The following is a 22,120-nucleotide window of genomic DNA, read 5'->3' as shown; positions in this document are numbered from 1 at the left end:
TAGATAGAGGTTTCCTCCGAAAAGCGGTGCTGTACCTGCCCGCCATCCATCCGCTCTTCAACACATCGGAACACAGATGCCACGAGGGGACATATCTTGCGACAATCACTTGCGACGTATTCGGCTACGGTATCGCCGTCAGGCGTGCGCTGATTGGCTGGTTGAGCAAAATCGGTTGACCTGATTGGCTGGTTGAGCACTACGTCACGCGAAGGCAATAGCATATCGCAGAATAAGTCGAAGTCACACACCCCCCATGCACACGCACGATCATCCAAGCTCGGCAAGTGGCGTTAAGACAGCTCACAGTATCGACAGCCGGGTACGTACTTTGACAAAAAAAAAAAAAAAAATAGGAGAGGAATTTTAGTGACCTCCTATCCTAAGTACCTCTTCACAAAATGTCATTTAGCACGTCCCAGCGCGGGAGTGCTTAACGGCATGCACCCGACGACGCCCGACACAACACAAGAGACTCCTTCCATGCGTGACATACACCTTTTTTTATTTAAAACATGGACCCAAACGTGCATAGGCACCGACCGGCACTACCCGTCTCGAGTTCTCGCCAGAGAAACAGCCAACGCTCTCTCTCTCTTTCCTTTCTTTTAAAGTAAAAAAAAAAAAAAAAAACTGCAAAAGGCTCACGCGGTTAAGGACGTGCGCCCCCCAAAGGCAACAGAGGTCGCTGCGTAACACTCGGGACGTCGTGATCTTACTTCGCCAAAACGCGACACATCGTTCCTGCGAAAGTGGGGGGGGGTTTAGAAGGGAGCGCACCTTTCTAAGGCCGCAGAAGAAATACGTCGAAGCTTTTTTTTTTTCTTCTTCCCTTTCATTCTCGAGCTGCTTCCAAGCCGGACAACTTGCTCGTTAACGCCGCCAGGCGACGCCAGCGGCGACACAGCAGATTACCGCGCGCGCCTGCCCCCGCTTTACACATATAGCAACTCTTCTCTTTATTCCGACGTGTCTTATTCTTTTTCTGCAAACAAAAGGAGCTAAGCGGCCGCGAATGGCCTCTTCGACGGGGGTATCAGGTGTTCGGGCAACTCTGTGGGCAGATCGTGTCCCGCCACCTTCACGCTGATCAGGTGCATCGCGAGCGCGAACTCGTCGGCGTCCAGCATGCCGTCCTTGTCCAGGTCGGACAGCTTCCAAACCTTGCCCAGCACCGAGTTGGGCAGTTTGCTCTTGACCATCTCGCCCTTCGCCGCGGCCCCCGAAATCTTGCCGTCCACGGGACCCAGCGAGCTGAACAGCTCGTCGTACTTGAACCGCTCCCGGGCCACGATCCAGTCCGGTTCCAGAGACCCGGCGTCCACGCCTTCGCCGCGGCCGTAGCCGAACGGACTCTGCTCGAGTCCGTCGAACGCGCCCCCCTTGACCACGGCGTCGTCCCTCTGTTCGGTCTGTTCGTGCGGTATCATGGCCATCAGCTGGGCGATGTCCTCCGCCAGCATGCGGTCCACCGTCTCCAGGAGCCGCGGCTTGAGCGCGTGGAACTTGGTGAAGTCGTGCTGCGCCAGCTTCTCCTGCATCTCGCGCAGGTCGGGAAAGTCGCCCGGCGATATCTGCTGCTCGCGCTGGATCTCGGCGTACAGGTTGCCCAGGCCCTTGATGAGCTCCTTCTTTTTGCTGTCCTTGCCGAACATGGACGGCATCTCCTTGCGCAGCGAGCTGATGATGTGCGCGTGGACCTGCGAGTCGCAAGAAGAGAAAGAGAACAGCGTCATACTGTTGAACCTTATTACCAGAGAGTCTTAGAGAAAGCATTCGTTATACAGGTCACTTCGTTGCAAAGGTCGCGCGCCGCACAGCTCGCAATATAGAACCGCGGGACAGAATTATTCTTTCGTTATACAGGTCATTTCGTTGTAGAGGTCTCCGTTGTAGAGGAGCTCGACTGTACCGTGTTACGGTAGACGTAGACGGCAGTAATGACGCTGGCTGTGACACCTCGCGACGCTCTGTACAACACGTGAAACGTTCTAGTGGTACATGGGCTATTCTCGCCAAAGCAATACGAAAGAGAAGAACTGCATCATGTACGCTCGCATCGCTGCCCACGCTTTACACCAGCAGTTAAGTAGCACGTGGTCCGTTATTGCAATAACTCTGTGTCGATACTCTCTGGTTAAACTATCGCAAGCTCAATTTCTTTTTCTTGATGTCAACTAGAATGTCGGCTATTCCCGTTTTTCTCTGATCCACACAGCTAGCTTCCTCTTTCTTAACGTTACGCCAAACATGTTTCGTTCAATCGTTCTTTGTGCGCTCCTTAACTTGTTCTCGAGCTACTTTGTTAAACTCCATTGGTAACCTTTGGGAAGGTACGCGAACGTAACGGTGCTGGGGCCGCAGCCATCTACATTTCTACTAAAAACGTTCACGGACGAAGTTGGTTACGAACAATCCGCTTCCGTCTAATTATGCTAACCTTGATTAAATGCTAATGACTAAAATTCAGCCACAATCTGCCAACCTGGGGTGCGCCAACACTTTTGGCATAAATTCAAAAATACGTTATCTACGCTTCGCAACCGCATACATGCGCAGGTGAGAGGTATACGGCGATGCCGAAAGCACAGCGCGGAAGGAAAAGAAAGAAAAAAAAAAAGAAAACTCGCTGTTTCAGAGAGTGCTCCAGAAGGATTGCTTAATTAAAATAAAGTAGAAAGTGCATGCGACACCTCCTAATGTAACACACGTGCTCTCTGTCGAAAAAAAAAAAAAGCTTTTTTATTGTTATAGGGTTGTCTTTTTTTTTTTTTCATCTCTTTTGAACCACTTAGCAAGGTACGGGATTTCTCAAGCAAACCCGCATTCTACATAAGCGAACGCGTTTCGATGAGCCAACCGAGAGTCCGTGGGCACACATAGTTGGGCACACAAACGCGCCATCGTTTTCGTCATACATATTTTTTTTTCTTCTTCTTCCGAGAAAACTCATTTCGCGCCAGTTGTAGGATAACTTCCTGGGTAGCCCACTGCACGTGCAACAGCCTTTAAGCTATGTGGCTTCATGTACACAGCCTCTCTCTTTCTCAGCTTCCATCGGTTTGCAACACACACATACACAAGGAGACGTGCACCTCGGCTTGGAAGGCGTCCAACCACGGTATACAGAGTTAAGTATACGTATATCTCGGTCGAGAACCGGTCGCAGCCGTGAAGCGCTGATGCAACTTTGCTCGAGAGAATGATGCGCGCGGCCGAGCGAGAGAGGAGGCGATTGAGAGGGGGAGGAGGAAACGGAATGGGAAGAAGGGGGTGGGAGCCCTCCTACTAAACTCCACGTCTCGCGAAAACCGTGCATTCCACTGGAAGCCGACGACTTCAGTGCCATGCACCTGTCAACCCGTGAACTTTAATAGTCGTAAATATCCCAAGGAACACGACACCGGAGGGGTAACCGGCGGAAGGATTGCAAGCATTCGTCTACTTCTTTTTCCAGGGCACACAATAACCATAATACGCAACACTTTCCCGATACGGATAATGAAACGTTGCCCACCGAGACCACGCTTTCGCCATTCCTGTAGCCAAGTCAAGAGAGAAGCCACAATTGATAACGTTCGCCCCCATCGAATGACAACTGCAGACTTTCGCTACTTGGTTGACACGACGCACATTGTTACAGTGTCTGTATTAGAGAACACGTTCTTACCGTTCCTAGCCGAATTAGAAGAGAAGGCGCGACTACACAACGTTCCCCCGAGCCGATCTAACCAGTCCCGTTGGCGAAAATCTTTGATTAGTGGGCCAGTCGACGTGGAAGCATGTTGAAAACACAAGACACGTAGCGAACTCTTCTGCTGTGTTCCCACGTTCTAGCGCTACACTTTAACTATGAGTATTAATTAGCACGTCACGTTTTACGCAAAAAGGACAGCTGCCGCGCGATCTAGTTTCAGTCTTATGTTCCATTCTCATGTTTCTCTCTCTTTTTTTCTTCTTTTTTTAATTCAGCACACTCGCTCGTTATTTCTACTTTCCGCGCTGTTTTGCTAGTCTATTGGACTCTGACACAGTTCTGCATTAGTCGATCTTCAATCTCTCCCGAAGAAATTCTTACTAGGATGCCTGTTTCCCCCTAACGTAATTAATGACTTCGTGCCTTTTATATACGGCATCTGCTTCACATCACCCCATCATCTTCAAAGTCGGCAAATATACGAATTGTCGGCTCAGATTCGACGATCCAACGATTCGAACGAGAGATTGCCATTGAAACGACCGCGGCCACGATACATGCCGTACAGCCATGGCAAGTCATCGCGAGACGCCATGTTTGTCTTGACAGCACGAAGCGCTTCCGCATGCTAAGCACTTATCGCATTCCCTTGGCGAAGCAGACCATGCGAAAGAAAATGCGCGCGCGCGCGCGGTGTGTGTGTGTGTGTGTGTGTGTGTGTGTGTGTGCGCGTGTGTGTGCGTGTGCGTGTTGGGAAGGGGACGTAAGAGAGCTTACGGGCCACCGAGAACTATAAGCGATGCCGACGAGGAAGACGGGTGATTGTGCGAGACGAGCGAGCTATTACATAGGTAGTTCCAGCGCTTCATTATAGATACGCTTCATAATGTCAAGGGCTTTCCCTGTTCTTCTGACTTCTTTCTTTAGTTTTGCTTTGCTTTTTATCTGGCTTGTATCCCGCAGGTTCACAAATATAGGCCGCTGTGAGCTCTAGACTATACGGTCAATCGGATTCCTCCAGACTCGTCGGCGTATAAACTGTGAGTGCATATAAAGAGCCAAAACACGAGTTAGTGTTTATTGAATGTCCGCACAAAGCGACACGGAAGGCTTTATTCGGACATTGTAGAGAGGCTAATGCAATGCCGCCGCCGCTGCCGCTGATGCGCGGAGGCGAGCGCCATCTGTTGGTGGTAGAAGGAACCCAGCGGAGCGCGTACTCCGCTGCGATTGATTGGTGTATTCGGCACGGTCACGAAACCCGCCAAGGTTCGCTTTTAAGAAGTGTATGTGTGTGTGTGTGAAAAGCGGGAAGCCGGTAATGCGGTAGACAGGAGATGGGAGAGCTTAGAGCAAGAGTTTGTATGTGTTTATGCACACACACACACACACACACACACACACACACACACACACACACACACACACACACACACACACACACACACACACACACACACACACACACACACACACACACAGGGGGTACTTGGACATCGCAGGGGACGACGGGCCTTTCGTTCTGCAGTGGACATAAAAGTAGAACGATCATGATATAATTCTCTTATTCCGCTGCGGTATACTCCACTCGACGTTTTACCTCCACTTAAAGGTGTGGTGCCTCAATGAGCTCCTCCCCGCCTTCCTGGGGGGCGGGGGGGGGGGGGGGGTGGCAGAACACATTCGAGGCACCCTACTTCATTGTGATGATGATGATGATGGTAATAATGGTGATGGTGATTTATTGGCACACCCCATCGGGGGGGGGGGGGGGGGCTGAACACACACACACAGAGGGTGGTCTGCTCCTGAACAACACTTTGCAATGTGGAGATCGCGGGTCCGAACCCTCAAAGAGGGGCGACGTAATGCGTGAGCATTTATCGCTACATCGCCCGTTAACGTTAGGAAGCTCCTTGCTCCACACTCATGGCCGAGTGGCAGACTCAGGGCCACCACTTATCGAGAGCAAGTTTACACCAGGAAAGCCTTGGGGAAGAATGCCAGCGAGGCCCTCGACTTTCATCATTCTTGCTGTGCCTTTGCCTGCGCATGCGCTGTAAGTCATGTTCGCAATGGAATACCAACTAGCCCGTACCCAAACCCTGGACTGAGGGCTGTGACTTTTTTTCTTTTTTAATACAAATAAAGCTGCTTCTCTCTCTCTATCCAACTGTGTCAGAGAGCTACTTGGCGTGAGCCCCGGAGAAGTATCTTGTGGGGTTGTGGCCTACAATGGCATACGAGCACCGGGCTGCTGCTGTGCCGGGATGCCGAGGCACGAGCCCACCATCTGGGCACCTAAGTCCAGGGGCTCCGGAAGTGTATTTTGAGTGTAGGGGGCAGGAGCCGGGGCTCATTTCACCTACACACTGTTTTGTTGTTATTGTGAAACCAGGGCTTACTTTAGCCTGTTAGAGGGGGGTCACTGCAACCACACGTTTTCCCCTTGAATGAAGGCTAAAGGTGGGGGGGGGGGGGAGGTCACGTCCCCTCCCCCTCCTTTCCGGTGCCCCTGCACGTTATTATTTTATATTTCTGTGAGTTATTCGGCAAGCCAACAAGCATCCACGGTCAGCAACGCCCGGGAGGTATTCGCTAAAAGAAAAAGCTTGTGGCTTTAAAATGCGAAGACGTACGCGAGCACCTCCTCTCTCAAGTCTGCGCATGCCGCTCGAATCGGCGCGCGGCATCGACCAGCGGGCGCCGGCGAACGCGCCCGAAGCGATGCGGGACCGCGCCGTCGCCGCAGCATTGAAAATGAATGACCCACGTCCGTTTATTCCTCGCGTTTTCTCTGGCAAGAGTTCGCACGTATTCTACTACACAAGCGGGCGTGCCGGCGTATAGGTACAACTAGGAAAAAGGATTAAAGGGCAGCCACTTATGCATACGACTTGCGACACATATTCCCGAGCAGTCGGGTGATACATAACCTTGCGCGTCCGTGAAATAATGTACTCCGTTTCACAATGATACACCCGGCAGGTGATAGCCGATGCATACCCACCGCCTCGACCGCGCCCCAGCGGACCCGCAGCCCACAACGCGGACCTGCCCCGGTCTCTCGCTCGGCAGAGCCAAACAAGCCCCCAAAACGCTTCCACCTAGGCCACCGGACTGGCACGCCTGGCTGCATCCTATTCCTGAACCGGATGTGCCGATCCGTTTTCCTTTCTTTTTAATAGCATTTTGTTTCTATGCGTAAGAGCAACCTCGGAAACCTTTATTATTGCGACAGCAATTACACGTACACTCCAGGCGCATTTCTGCCGTCGCCGTCATCGTGATGTTCCGTATAAAGTCCAAGGGCGATAACATCGTCACGGTGCGCACCGTATGCTGTATGTGTTTGACTTTACCCAGTGTTTCTTTTACCTTTCGCCCATACGACTTTGGTCAAGGGCCGATCATATCAAACGTGTCCCCACCATCACCACCACCACTTGGCCCTTTTAACGAGATTCGAGGCGTGCTAGCTGCACCGGACGCTTGGCTCGCATACAAGTGAACGGTTCCGCTTACTCGAGTTTTAAAAATTCGAATTAACGGGGTTTAACGGCTACAAACTGCGCACTGAGTTGTGACTCATGAGCGGGAACAACGAGGGGGATCCGAGTGGTTAAATTTCTCGTTAGTCACACAACGCCACACCAAGTAACAGACAACGAAGCTAGAGAAATTAAGCTAGTGGAAATTAAAGGTTCCGTTTAGTTTAACCGTAAAAAAAAATGACAAGGTAAAAAAGGGAATGAAAGTGGACGAAAAGATGACATGCCGCAGCTGCGGGCGGCCGAACCGGCGTTTCGGTGCAGACCGCCACGTTCTATATTGCATTCGAGTGGGACGTCCGAGAGGGCCCGGTTACAAAGAAAGCATTTTCGCTCGGGAATAGCCGTGGAGTCACGGGACCGCAGTCCAGGGGCGGCGCTGTTTTCCACATTTAAGTTCTACGCATCAAAAAGAAGGTGGGAGAAACAGGGACAGTAAATTGGATGCGAAGGACGCAAACAATAAATACCATGGGAGAGTCACAAGGAACGGTACGAAGGCAATGGGAAAGAAAAATCTGTACGATAACACAGAGGACACTGCGCCTTGCTACTTGAGGCCCCTGGGATAGTTGCCCGATGAGAAAAAAAAAAGAAAAAAGAAAAGAAACATACAGGAACACATATTCGCAACAGGGTGAGACCTATGTGTCGGCATGCAGCAAACATCCGGAGACAACTCGGCACATCTTAATGGAATGCGAAGGTCATCACCCAAGCGAGACAGCCGTAGGCAACGTCCATCTTCCAAAAGCACTGATATATTCAAAGCGGGCGGAAGCATACATAACCGGTCGGCAGTCGAGATAAGCAAAGACACTTATCGCATTGGCGGAGAAAAAGCAGGGCAGAAAGATTGGTAGAACCTGATACGTTACATGCTTAGGTATAGCGGTACAAGGTAGATTTTGAAGCTGTTTTTTTAAGGAAGATAGAAAAGATAATAATGCAAGGTTGATAAGCATGTAAGATTACATGCATTATTAGCCCACGCAAGCCAGGTGCGACTATTGGTCACCGCCGTGTTTCGATGGGGTGTGCCAATAAATCACCACCACTATTATTACCATCATCATCATCACAATGAAGTAGGGTGCCTCGAATGCGTTCGAGGCACTATATCATCATCACCGAATTATGACGGTGATGATGATATAGTGCTTCGGTGTCGCGTATATGCGAGTAACTATCCGCAGTCATCTTGCATGCAGCTCTGGCCAGACAACCAGAAAATGAGCAGATGAACGTTAGCACCACGGGTTGTCACATTCTCTATCTGTCTTTTTAAACTCTTTGCGCCCCTCAACTGCACAGCATGGTAGACCTTAACAACTGTCTTGCTCGCGTACACGCGCGGCTGTCGATGCCCCAATCCTGATTCGTCCAGCTCCGGCCGGCCCATTTTCGCGCAGAGCTAGCGCAAGCGAATGGAAAAAAATTAGAGTCCACATGACGTGGCAGAAAGCTTATCTCTGCGCAACGCCGCAGCGAATGCTTGAGAACCACACCGGCACTGGCGCGAGGGTATAGATACGGTGGCTAGATGGGTAGTATAGATAAACAAACACAAACGGATCGGATCCGTATACGCATGCACAAACGCGTCAAGAGGGGGAACCGCGCTGCATAGTACAAAAGGAGGAAGTGCCAATCAGCGTTTCTTTGCGTTGCGACACGCATGTATACGCGTTCACGCCCATGTTTGTACAGAAGCGCGCGCGGAACTCCGCAGCAGCAGCCAGCAACAAAAAGAAGCTTTCCGGGTTTCACTGATGCAACAACGGCGAAGGCGTGAACTGCGGGTCGGTGACATACATCGTGTTTACTTTTTTTAACGCCTTAGCATTACGAGTGTCAAAGTGAAAAAAAAAAAAGTGTTTATGAAGTTACGGGAAGCCGGTCACGTGGAGTATAATCGTCAGTTGCACTTCGCTTATCGAAGAGGCAGAACGTGCGCCGAATGAGCTTCTGAAGAACAATTTGCATGTGGTGAACGCGCGGTTTACGTCACGGATCCGGGACCTCAAGGATGTGCGACGTAATGCCCTAACGCATTTCTCTAGCATTGACCGCTAAATCGCAACTGAATTTCTTTTCTTCTTCCTCCTCCCTTTATTGTTATATAGAAGCCAGACTTGCTTGTGACGTACACGTTTTACGTGAACGGCCGCGGCGACTGTGTTTGTGCGTGAATTCAACGAGTGTTCTGGCTGTATATACAAACCTGTTATATCACGCAACCAGCATTCGTACATGGCTGAATGAGGCAGTGGACATAGCGAAAGCCGGCTCCTCTACAGATGGTGTTTGACCTATAAGGCACTCCATAGGTCATGCGAGCGTTCCAGGAGTTAAAGCTGTACAAAGAGCCGATCGAAGGTGAGCACTAAGTTGCCTCCCAAAGAAACGGCATATATACAGGGTGTTTCAGCGAACACTTTCAGAAATTTTTAGAGGTTGCCTGCGGCTGCTATCGCAATTCTAGCTCATAAGCTGGTCTACTCGAAGAGGCGGACACGCACAAAATACTGAAATGCATAATCGACTAATTAACAAAAATTCACTAATTAAGTTTTTAACTAATTACCTTATGGCCCGCATTACAATTTTCAAACTCTAGCCGCGGAGTTCGCAAGGCGGATCCACTCGGAACGGATTCTCAGGATGGCACCAGTTTCGAGATATTAATTCCCGAACTTTGCGGAGAAATGCATTGGCGTTCCAGTTCATAAAAAAAAAAAAAAATCGTTTTATGCACTGACGCACAATAGCAACTGGCAAACTTCCAATGACAAACTTGCCTTCCAGCACTTACTTTCTCGGTCGGCTGTACAGTACAGAAAATTAGTGACTCCTTTTGCTAGGTATACGTATATCTCGACTTGTATTTGCTGAAGGTTTTCCTTTGCTGAATGTGATTATGCTGCACTATTTATTGCGAGCGGTACACGGTGCGCGATCTTTACAACGAAGCGACCTGTATAGACGAAGGACTTAGTGGAGGTCCCAAGCGCTTCGTTATATAGAGGCGTTCGACTATAATTACGTCCTATACTGTTGATCCTAACGGCCGACTGCAACGAAATCTCACTTGAGATAAATTTGTTTTACTTAGTAAATCTTTTAATTGGCGACCTGGGAATTGCGATATGGTGTGCAAGTATTCATACGGTATTTCGAATTTAAAAAAAAAGAAAAATAGAAAACCACGATGCCTACACACACACACACACACACACACACACACACACACACACACACACACACACACACACACACACACACACACACACACACACACGTATATATATATATATATATATATATATATATATATATATATATATACACGCGTGAGCGTGCGGACGGCACACCACAGCAGTTTGGTATGTATACAACGCCCGGCCGTGGAATTCACGTATAAAGAAGCGTGGTGCCGTGCACGGCAAAATCGGGCCGGCAATCCGGGGAAAACCAACGACTCGTTATTAGTCGTTGCAGAGGAATTACAGAGCGCGCCGTCTAACCAACAGCATGACAGCGCAAGGTCAGGAGAGAATAAGGAAAACAGAAACGCAAAGATATATACTATCGATCAACCACCTTGTAACAAGCCCTTACCTCTCCTCTACTCTCCCCCCCCCCCCCCCTACACACACACACACACACACACACACATACGAATTACCCCTCGCGAAGTATAAACGAGAATAATGGTATACTTCCCGGTGTCGGAGGTGCACCATCGATCAGGAGATAACGTTTAAAGGGTCACCCAAAGAACTAATCTATAATCTGATTCTGGGGTTGTACGTGCCAAAACACCGATCTAATTATGAGGCACGCCGTACAGTGGGGAACTCCGGATCATTGTTGACCACGTGGGGTTTTTAGACGTGCACCTAAATCTAAGCACACGAGCGGTTTTTCTTTCTTTCTTTTTTTTTTTTTTTTTTTCATTTCACCCCCCGTCGAAATGAGGGCCTCGCGTCCGGCACCGAACCCGTGACCTCGAGCTCACCGGTGCAACGCCATAGCCACTATAAGCTATCATGGCAAGTAAAATGCAAAAACACGAGAAAATGTGCAAGCGCGCGAAGGGCAAGGGGACGTAATAGCACATGTTGAGGATGGAGACCTCGAAACTGGTGTATTGGTCAATTAGTATATAGGATTTTTAATATTACCCAAGTGAACGTACCGCTTTTTGTCGTGCAAGTACTACGCACTATATCGACCAAAAACGTTTACGGGCCACTGTATCTCGGAAAACGCTAAATATCCGAGCAGCCTTTAAAAAGCAGCCAGTAAAACCGTACACCACAATGTTGTTCCCATATACCAGTAGAGGCTGGAAATGGGAATACGAAGCTGGGCGTTTTGAGGCTGCGGAGATATTTGTCAGATCCGTTGATATCCGCAAACTTTTTTGGTCCACAGTAGGCGTCTTACTCCTGTGTTCAGAAAGGCGCCTCATAACTTGAGGCCCACATGCTTGACTCGGTCAAGTAGTGATAGTAGTAGTAGTAGTAGCAATAGTAGTTGCTAGTAAAGGTAACGCCTGACGTGAACGCGCCCAAGCAAAGCCAATGAGCATTTTGGTCACACGTCAGACGTTATCTCGACCAGGTCAAGCGCGAGCTTCAAGTAAAGGCGCGTTTCTGAATACGGGGCTTATGGCACACATTCGGGTCCTATGCCGCGCTTCGACTCGCCTTGCATGCGATGCGAAGCCCTTTCGAGATTATAAAGTCGGGGAAATTGAGGCTGCACGAACCGAACGTTGCATGTATGTTCTTAGAGCACAGGGATGAGCCACGTGACTATGGGGTGCTACTCATAGCCACCACATTGTCAAACGTTTTTGAATGGCCGCTTTTTAACGATCAGAGAGAGTTGGAAGCAAGCATTGTAGGTATAGAACGGTAACACTACACATTAAACCACTTAACACCCTTAAGAGTGTTAAAAAAATGCTCTCTTATTTTACAGCCTTCATTACACCCAATTAGCGCCCATTTTACTCAAAACACGCTATAGTAAGGGTCTACGCGAAAACATTTATACAAATAATAAAAAAAAAGCCCTAAGGAAAGAATTATAACCCTATACGAAAGTAAGAGACTTAGATGGGCTAGTTTGTTGCTGGCTTGATGAAACATGGTTAAATCGGCGCGTGTAAGGACGGGATATGAAGAAAGATTGGGACTCGGCGATTGTCCTCAATGCATTCTTCGTACACGCACCGATTTAACCACGTTTCATCAAACCTATACGAAAGGCGTTCGCACGTATACGTTCGCTACAGTTGAAAACTGTCCTCGCAGATATAGCAATGTTAGGTTTCAAGCGTAACGAACGCATTTTCTTCGACGCAGGATGTGACCTTGGGCAAGGTGTCTCATGAAATGAAGCAGTTGGAGTTCCTGGACAATTTATACATATACCGATACCAATATGTGCAGAGCTGAAACGTGGCTCCTGTGAGGCTCAGCGGTTAGGGCGTCTGGTTTTCACGTGAAGGTACTGGGTTCGAATCCACCTCCTTGCAATTCTTTCATAACCTATTTTAAGAATGATGCCGTTTGTGTAGCAATTCTAATTAACAACTCGCACACAATGGAAAGTCTACCGAGCTGAGGGTGTCTTCCTCTCCCCCCCCCCCCCCCCCATTTCGCTTCTACTTCAGCCAAACACCCTTCGTTGGGATGTTAATCAAATAAGGATGCTTGTATTAGCACCCTAAGGATGCTCGTGCGGCGACAAATTGATTTACGCCCTTAAGGTTGTTAAAACGTTTAGCGTGTACGCTAAAATACTCCAAATGACCCTAACCGCGAACGGGAACCTTCCCGCCCCGCCACCGCATACAGCTCACGTCAACTCGCCTGGCGAAGTTGCACCGATTATACATATACGTAGCTGTTGAAATTGCGCACGCCTTTTCACGTGCAGAGTCCGCTCGCGATGCAAACTCGTATTTCCGTTACCGTTTCAGGCATGGTTGTAAGAGACGACCTCATCCTGCGTCCCGGTACGAGGTAAACACGCGCGCAATGGTTCAACGCCACTGCGCATGCGCGCGCGCAGCTGCTCCGTTCCACGCAGCTGCACGCGAAAGCCACGCCGAACCGGTAACTTACAAAGCAGCGCTGTCGAAAAAAAAAAAAAAGAATAAAAATAAAAGCAACAAATGGTGTCCGAGAGCCCCGTGCATCGCTATAGTCAGCTATAGTGCATTGTATACAATTTCTGGCCAGCGACCGACGCGAGGGGCAATTTGACACGCTCGATCGAGGGAGTCAGACACGACTCCCGACACAACAGGCCAGTTGTATAGTATAGAAATGGCAGTTTTAAAGAATGAGTCGCGAGTCACCGCTTCCCGCTCATTCTTTTTTTGCGCGCTTGTTGAGTGTGCACTCCGAATTCTACAAGAAAGTGGCAACTTTTGGGATTCTTTCTTTCTTTCCTTCCTTTTTTTCTTTTTCAGCGCTCTGTTGCAAATATACTGGCCGATCACGTGCCACAACTTTGCGTAATTGCAAGACAGGTGTAACAGGAGGTCGCTGGGAGCGGCTTTCGTCCTGCAGTGGACATAAAGAGAGGCTGATGATGATAATGATGATAAGGTTTCGGTTTGTCCGGTACCGTGCATGCACTGCCTGCCCGGTATATAGTAGAGGTAAACGCACACTCGCGCATGCTCGGTGTACACTCGGTGTACGGTGTACGACCCGGTGTACACTCGAAAAAGTACACACGCGCCTTGCCTGGCGTCTCGTAGCCCCAACCACGGTGGCCCCAACACTGAGCAGTGCCTTCCTGTGAAGAAGCATGCAGACCCGCGAGGTCCGCAGACGAGGGTTGTCAGTGGCCTCTGAGATCGGTGCGCCATTGCCATCTCGGAGGCTACTGGTTGTCCATCCAGAGGAGCACATATTAGCTCAACTTCTCTCTCTCTCTCTCTCTCTCTCTCTCACACACACACAAAGAACAATTAGTCACTCAAGTATCCTTACGTGATTTGAATGGGAAAGCATTACGACTTTTCTAATTGGTTACGTCCATGATACGTGACGCCATACAATGCCACGTGTCCTTCACAACTTCACCTTAACCCACCTTGCTCTAATTTGTACCAGCCTTAATCCACCTTAATCCACTTTGCTCTCATTTGTACCAACTTTAATCCACTTTGCTTTCATTTGTACCAACCCTAATCCGTCTTAATACACGCTGATCGATGACTTTTGGCAGCACTCGTTGAGGACAACGCAGGCGTTTCTGCATCATGGGACACTTAATGCTTTCGCGTCAATAAGTGAATCGGCACACTTCAGCGACTCGACTACCTCAACTCACTCACCACGACAGCAGCACGCTCAAAAAGCGGACACCTGCCGCCAAAGTCTGTCACGTTAATTCTCTTGAACAACTTCCTCCTCGCGACGAGCCGCAACGCGGTTCTTCGTGGGGCTACGCACACTTGTATTTCGTTACGAGATGGTGACCTCCGAGATGCGCGCACAGGAGCCACCACTCTCAGAGCCCGAATGACGCCCAAGGACCTCGCACAAATTGCCAAGTGTTTGAAAAGGCAGGGCGGTATATATCATAGCGCAGTGGTCATTGTGTCGCGCGGTCGATACCCGACGGCAGCGGGCAGTATCGTTTTTCTTTTTCGCCACGCGCCGAAGGTGAAGCGAAGGATGGGAAGGCAACCCGATGAAGACGACGTAGCAGACCGCGAACCCAGTTTCAAGCTTTAAAAAAAAAAAAACGGCTGTCGCATCACAAAGAAATGTGATACTTTGCACTTTGTTTCCGGGCTCAACCGTTCAGAAAAGTTGGCGCAGCATTAGGCCGGACAGCCTCGGGCGATAACTTCCTGAACACTAACCGTCACGTTATCTGCGTCTTAAATGACCGTATTGCTGGGCTGTAAGTTGATTCAGATTTATAGACGAACTTACTGCACACCTTATATAGGTGGGACGGTGAAGTATATGCTTGTCTCGCGTCTACTTCACTGTCTCGTCTATATAAATGTGCGCTTTCTTAAACCTACGGGTTATTCGCACCACGCGGAAACCGTACCCATCAACCAGGGTGTCCGGAAAATCCGCACACGGTAAAGGGAGAAACTTTAATGATAACTGGAGATAAGTTGGTCGAGCGAAAAGAACGAAACGCCATACGGCAGGTTTACTTACTCATAACATATCAGATAAAGACAGATAAACGGGCACACACACATGCCACCAACTCGCACTCTAAGTGTAAAAAAACTCGTAAATGTATAGGCAACGTACGAGCTCAACAAAAATCACCAAACTCGAAAGTGGAGCTACATATGGCACCGGCAATGAACAAAATGCAATCAATCTCCATAGACCCTATCTTTATGTTTGCACAGACGGGTGTCAAAGACTTCCGCCTAGCCCTCTGACACCGCTCAAGTTACAATACAGCCCATAAATATACGGAACTCTACAGCTACGCAGAAGTTTCTCCGGAGAATTGGAATGTTTGGCAAATTAATTTTACTGCTAAGTCTAACAGAAAGGCTACATACATGAGCTTGGCGCATGGGGCACGTTCCTGTTATATTTGAACACACCAAGAACGTGCACCTATAGTATAAACGACGGGACAAAACGCTTTTTTTTTTTTTCTAGGCTATAAAGTGGCCGCAAAAAATTAATGACCGGTAGTTTTCTGGGGTCATAAATACACTGCATGCTGCCACAGCGCGGATAAAAGGATGTACACTGTAAAATTATTTACAACCTTAAAAGTGAATAAGGGCGTAATCGGTTTCCAACTCCCTACCCTACACACTTTGTGTGTAATGGCGGAAGCTATAGACCGATTGACACCCCTACACCATTATGTGTGTAATAGTGGGAGTTATATATAGACCAATTTACACCCTTATTCAATTTTAAGCGTGTACATTATTTTACAAGGTATATAGTTCTTCCCCTGACAGCTGCAAATATCCTGTTTCACAATATCAAAAAGAAAGAAAGAGCAGTACATCAACTGACAACTTAAAACGTAGGTAATGCGATTTTTTTTTTTAATCAGATAAAGCCACAGCATCAGATCTTTTCGTTCACTACTGTACGTCAACGGGTTCGCTAACGAGCTCCAAGCATTTCACCCACGCAGACGAACGAGGGGGAACTCAATACGTTTACGTTGTTGTGGCATGCCTCACATTTCGAGCCTGCGTAATCGTGTCGACCTGCGCGGAATTTTGGCTTCCGTGCTTCAAGGGAACGCGCAAACCACACGGCAAACATTTCCGAAGGCTTCACGCGCGTCAGATACTCGCACGTCGAACACTCAGAATGCGCACGGTGCCGAGTGACGGCCACGCTCGGGTTTGCTTTCCAGAACACTTGCGACCCAGATAAGAATTTATTCGTACTACGTTCATTTAAGTATCTGCCCCAGATACGGCAAGGCAGCGTCGCACCTGGCGGAGCGTCTGATGTCTGAGTCAGCCGCTAAACAAACACGCGATTTTTTTTTTTTTTAACCGTCTGTCAGAGCACAATTCTCATGCATGAGGTAGATTACTCGAGGAGGCAGACAAATCGCAGCAAATATTTAGCTAATTTCGAAGATTTTGATTAACGTTTATTTACTAATCGCGCTCTACAAGGGCACGTGCTGAGATTGAGGAACTGAAGCCGGCGAGTTCTCGGGGGGACGTGTACCTCATTCGCTTTACGAATAGTTAACGCCTTTGTTTCGCAATAATGCAAGCAGAGCTTCGCAACAACACCGGAAGAGTGCTGCGATAACTTCCCTAATACTTTGCATGGTTTAAAGTGACTTCGCATTTCTATATAGCGCGGGCAATCAGTACGTTCACAGGAAACTAGGTGGGGCTCCCGTATTCGTACACACTGGCTTGTGGAGCCGCTTATCTGAAGCCGAAGAGGGTGGCTATATGGACTCGTTCGTAGGTCATCTTCTAATTTGTTGTAGCACAGGCACAACTATAGCATCCGCGGCGTAGTGCCTGCCCTACAACAAATTAGAACTTGTCCGAAGCCTCTTGTGTGTCACATGTCTAAATCACGCTAAAAAAAAAAAAAAAATCTTGGAAAGGGCGCGCGAAGTTGTGCACCTAAATCTCAGAATCAACAGCCGTCATTCACCGAGTGCATGCTATAGATCATACGACGCCAAAATATCGCGCCGCGTCAACTGCGTCTCGCTAAAAGCGAGTTCGTCAAATGGCAAGCGGCGCGACTCCTGAGCAGGAAAACGTGCGTCGGCCTAACCTAACCGCATGCTAATGAATGAAGTGTCAAAGGTGTTTTTTTAGCTAGCTATCGCGCGGGCCCTTTTCAGTCAAAACTTTATACGAAAAGGTCGTTTTTGTTTTCTCTTGCAGTCGACAAAGAGACTCGTGCCCCACGTCAATAGGATAATAAACCGACTTCTGGATGCCTGCAGCTGCTAACTCGCATAATGTCTCCTCGACGCGAACTGACCTTGGCCCAACGGAACACGAGCTCGTGCCGAGCCCTTTGCTATTCACGGCGCCGCGGTTCTTTAAGGACTTCGAATTGCCCCATTCAAAGAAGAGGCGACGGGACCCGTCAATCTCCGAAGCTTCCAGCGCTCGAACGCGGTTACGTAAGCTGAGTCGGTAGTCGACATAACTGTCCGGAGAAGCTACGTTTCACCGGACGTAGACGACAAAGTTAAATAACGAAATTTGTCCACAGAGTAACTCGGCAACGTCTGACACTACCCCCCCCCCCCCCCCCCACACACACACACACACACACTCTCTCTCTCAATGGTTAAGACATCAAGACGTAAATAAGCATCCTGGATCATTATTTCAAATGTCATTTCGAATCATTTCTGAAAGGGATGAAAATAACAGCTCTGTGTGAAATTTTACTGCGCCTGCTATAAGAAGGGGCCTTGAACCCTGTTCGCAAAAATTTTGTATATGTAGCCAGTTTCCGAAGAAAAGAAAACAAATTGCAGCGTATTCTAATGCGTATGCCTTGATACCACGACAACCAGCTAGAATAGGTTAAGATGATTATGAGACATCAACTTACGCTTAGTCGCTGCCCTTTCATTCTTCTCGCCACCTTCACCGCCTCACACCCCTCTCGGGATTCAACTTTCGTAAATGCCTGCTCTAGAAGCGGTTTCGTCAGAATTCCTTTGGCCGTCTGGACGAGTCCAGACGACAGGCTTTGCGTATACTTGATATATATGGCTAGCTAGCTATCCATATAGCCGGCTAGCTATCTACCCATCTCTCCAACTAGCTAGTTAGCTAGATATAGATTTTTTTTTTTTGCCCCAATACAATAAGGCGTCTGTAGTAATACGACTCGTCACAGTTCGTCACCGCCAGTGATCTTTCGGGACACGTCCGTAATTACGTCCGGCATGCGTACCACGTGATTCGCCGTTTAAAGGGACTGTCAACAGCTTGTCAGGGACCTTCTATATTGTAGCGCAATAGAAAGCCTACCGTTCGAAGTGTCTAAACGTGCAGTGGTTTCTCTGTAAAGCGAGTAGAAATTTCTAAAACAGAATTTTTCGACCTGCGTAGTCTCTTCTTAAAGAACTGTGTGCGGACGCCGACAACACTGGTTACTGGACGCGATGGCAGTCTCGGAGACCATGCATGCAACTGCGTTCACCGTGACTCCGTTAGTTCGCGCAAGGCGGCGCCACTTTTCAACACGCCCCAGCTGGAAACTAGAAAGAAATAACTCTCTCACGCAAAGGACAGTCGGCGGAAGCGTACAAAATGCAATTTCAGGCCAATACAATATCGTACACACGCAAAAAAAAAAAAAAAAAAAAAAACTCCGCGAGGCTTACTGGTTACCTGACGGAACACGGATTGGTTGCACTGTTTCACCGTCGAGCGTCGCCACGTGTCATCCTCGTACCACTTTCAGAGCCAAACTAAAGATATAATTACTCGTTTATGGGATAAAGGCGTGCTCGTTTCCGTCAATGTGGCACACAATCATCGCATTACCCAGAGACGTGTTCCGGGCGGTAGACAGTCCATTTAAAAGGATCGTCGACTGTATTTCCGTTCACGTCAGACTCTTTTTCACGGTGAGGAGACATCTGGGGAGGGAACATCAAGAGACATACATAGTATACATGTGAGCCGAAGAACGTAAGCGTAGACTCACAGATTCGCGTCTGCTTGCGTCACCCGATATATCTGCGAGGTCAAGGATACTGCGTCGTTTCTGCGGAGGCATTCCGACGCCCACTTGGACGCACAGTTTTACCGTTGCTCAGAAAGACGATCCTATACGCCTACAACTACGAGCCCGAGCGACGTCGGTCGAACTTGAAAAGCAACTTTTTCCTCCAAACAACTCTTTAGTAAAAAAGTGATTAAGTAAAGGTGTATTAGTAAACTGCGCTACTGCAACAGCAAAGCGACCACTCTTTACCCCGATAGGGTCGTTCGTGAGCCAGAAAAAAAAGGCGCAAAAACAAAAACGAAAAGTCGGCTCGCGCGACGCCGCACCTGTGAAGTTCCCGCACTAAGCTCACCGTAACTATAGCCTCCGAGACGAGCACGCACGCGCGCGCCGCCCAATCTCGGAGACCATGCCGTAACGCTATGCATTTCGACAGCGTCTTCTGCTCGAGCACGATTAATTGTTCGTCTGCTCAACAAGGATTACATTGCGTTGTATATAAAGGAACCAGAGACTAAAACTTGGCAAGTTTCGAGAACCTCTCCGGCACCGAAAACAGGCCGAATACAAGACGATAACTCTAAATTCGTGACGTCACACGTACGTCACTGATTCGCGTCGCACTGCAACGGCACGTCACGGCCGTATACAAGCGTCGAGTTTCCGGCACGACATCCAGAAAGATGAAAGGTTGGCCTTCGTAAATCTTTTTCAGTAATCATCGACTTTGTGTCACTATAAACTGTTTCGAACGAATGGTTTGCCATCTAGACTATTACCGCTGCTCCTTGGTACATCCCGCGTTATCTGCGGAAATAATTAAGGCAACGTAGGCGTTCGTTAGGGTTAAGTGACGCGACCACAGATTGGGCTTTTTCACATACCAAAGCTTACTACGGCCACGCAATGCACTATACGAGGGACGGTGTTAATAATGACAACCTAGGGCGCTTCTATGTACACCTATAACCCAAGTACACACGTGTGTTTTTTTTTTTTTTTAATTCCGCCTCTATTAGAGAGCGGCCATGCTGCGGCCCAGAAATCGAACCCTATCGAGCCCCCACCCTCGCAACGCTCAACAGAAAACCGTCTCAATCTATGAGCCAAGCGCTGCGGGTAATGCAAGATGTTCCAACTTTTAACCGCTATTCAGCAATGGGAGATCCTTGGCGGGAAAAAAGAAGGGAAAAAAGAAAACACAGTTCACTTTACTCCCGTGTTCTATTTATTCCGCCCTTATCTTCACGGCAGGAGAAACAACAGCCAAAAAGAAAAAAAGAAAAAAGAAAACTTGGACACATATACCCACCGGGCAGTAAACACGAGGCCATCAGATAGCGCCTGTCACGTAGTACGCGTAGCGAAACGCGCACCGCGCGCGTGCTTTACAAAGTAAAACACAAACACAAAGCTTGGCTTCTATAGCTGCATATCATCTGAGCGTGCATATATGCGTTCGCGCGTATACGCGCTGATGTGAACGCTCGTCCTGCGTGTATACGTAATACATTACAAGGACATTACAAGGACAAGGACGACTTCGTGCGGTGAGGTCAAAATGTTGTAGACCGAGGGCACCCAAAGTAAGGAGACGCTATTGTCCCACGTGTATACAATAGAACGCAGAAGGCGTGCAACGAAGTTGGGGAGCTTTTTGGACACGGAAAGCCCGCTGGGGGACGCTGTTCCTAAAACTCCCTATTTGACAATTTAGATTTAGCGGGGGGGGGGGGGGGGGGAGGAGAGACATGCAAAACAAGGAATGGCGCGTGTCCCATATCTTTCGATATTTGGAATGTTCCTATAGCATCAAGCAAAGAAAAAATGTGTGCTCATGTTGGCGCATCTGCACGCGCGAATAAGCCTCGTGAACAGCCCGTGCTATTAAAGCACCCTAACATGAGACACACCACTATCAAAAGCAGTACTGACATAATTTTTTTTTCGAAAGTTGTAGAATACTACCACGTATACACGCTGATATCGTAACGTAGGAGGACGACACCTATCAAGTACGAAGGTTCTCAAAAGGGCGCAGTTGCAGCGACATCGTCATTATGGTGACGTCACGACACCGCGAGAAATCTGCCGACGTCACGCATTAACACGGCCATATACATTGACTTTGCTCACAAAGAATAATAAAAAGGAGCGATGCGCGCACCTGGTTCTATAGCTGTGCTCAAGTGCGGTAGCTGCAGCGATTGCGGGAACGGAGCGGGCCAGTGTGTGATGACGTCATGATGACGCACTCGCCTCCCGGGTACCGAAACCAACAATGGTCCGTAGAAACAATTATGGTAAATTGTCTAGGGTGCCCTGGCGCTTCCCAACATAATTTCCAAGCGTTAGAGGGTTTCGACTTTCATTTAGCGAGAAAAGTGACAAATCGGTAATGTAATCTCGGTATACTCCTTCAAGCAGTCAAGAAACTGTGCTAAACGTGGACGCAGTTGTTATCGTCATGATGCAACAGACAATCGTACTTTCCTTACTCATTTACAAGCCTCTCTGTTAACCTGACATTCAGTTGCCAACAGCGTATAAAACAACGTAAACAACCATTTTGTTGCCAAACAGACTCCACGGAATCCTTCATTTCACTTTTGTATTTATTTTTTCCTCGAAGGTTCCTGCTC

At 48.5% G+C, this 22,120-nt stretch overlaps 1 protein-coding gene across 1 annotated transcript in view; it reads right to left on the bottom strand.

The window, feature by feature from the left end:
• Positions 1–989: 989 nt before the first annotated feature.
• Positions 990–22,120, bottom strand: part of LOC119457818 (EH domain-containing protein 3) — a 38,231-nt gene continuing 17,100 nt past the window's right edge. The window contains exon 2 of the mRNA XM_037719555.2: positions 990–1,700. Coding sequence (XP_037575483.1) covers positions 1,002–1,700 — 699 coding nt within the window. The 3' untranslated portion in view covers positions 990–1,001. The remainder of the gene's footprint in view (positions 1,701–22,120) is intronic.

The sequence above is a fragment of the Dermacentor silvarum genome, chromosome 7 (assembly GCF_013339745.2).
Source record: "Dermacentor silvarum isolate Dsil-2018 chromosome 7, BIME_Dsil_1.4, whole genome shotgun sequence".
Taxonomy (NCBI): Eukaryota; Metazoa; Arthropoda; class Arachnida; order Ixodida; family Ixodidae; genus Dermacentor; species Dermacentor silvarum.
Note: the sequence above shows the minus strand (reverse complement) of the source record. Positions and strands in the feature narration are given on the sequence as shown.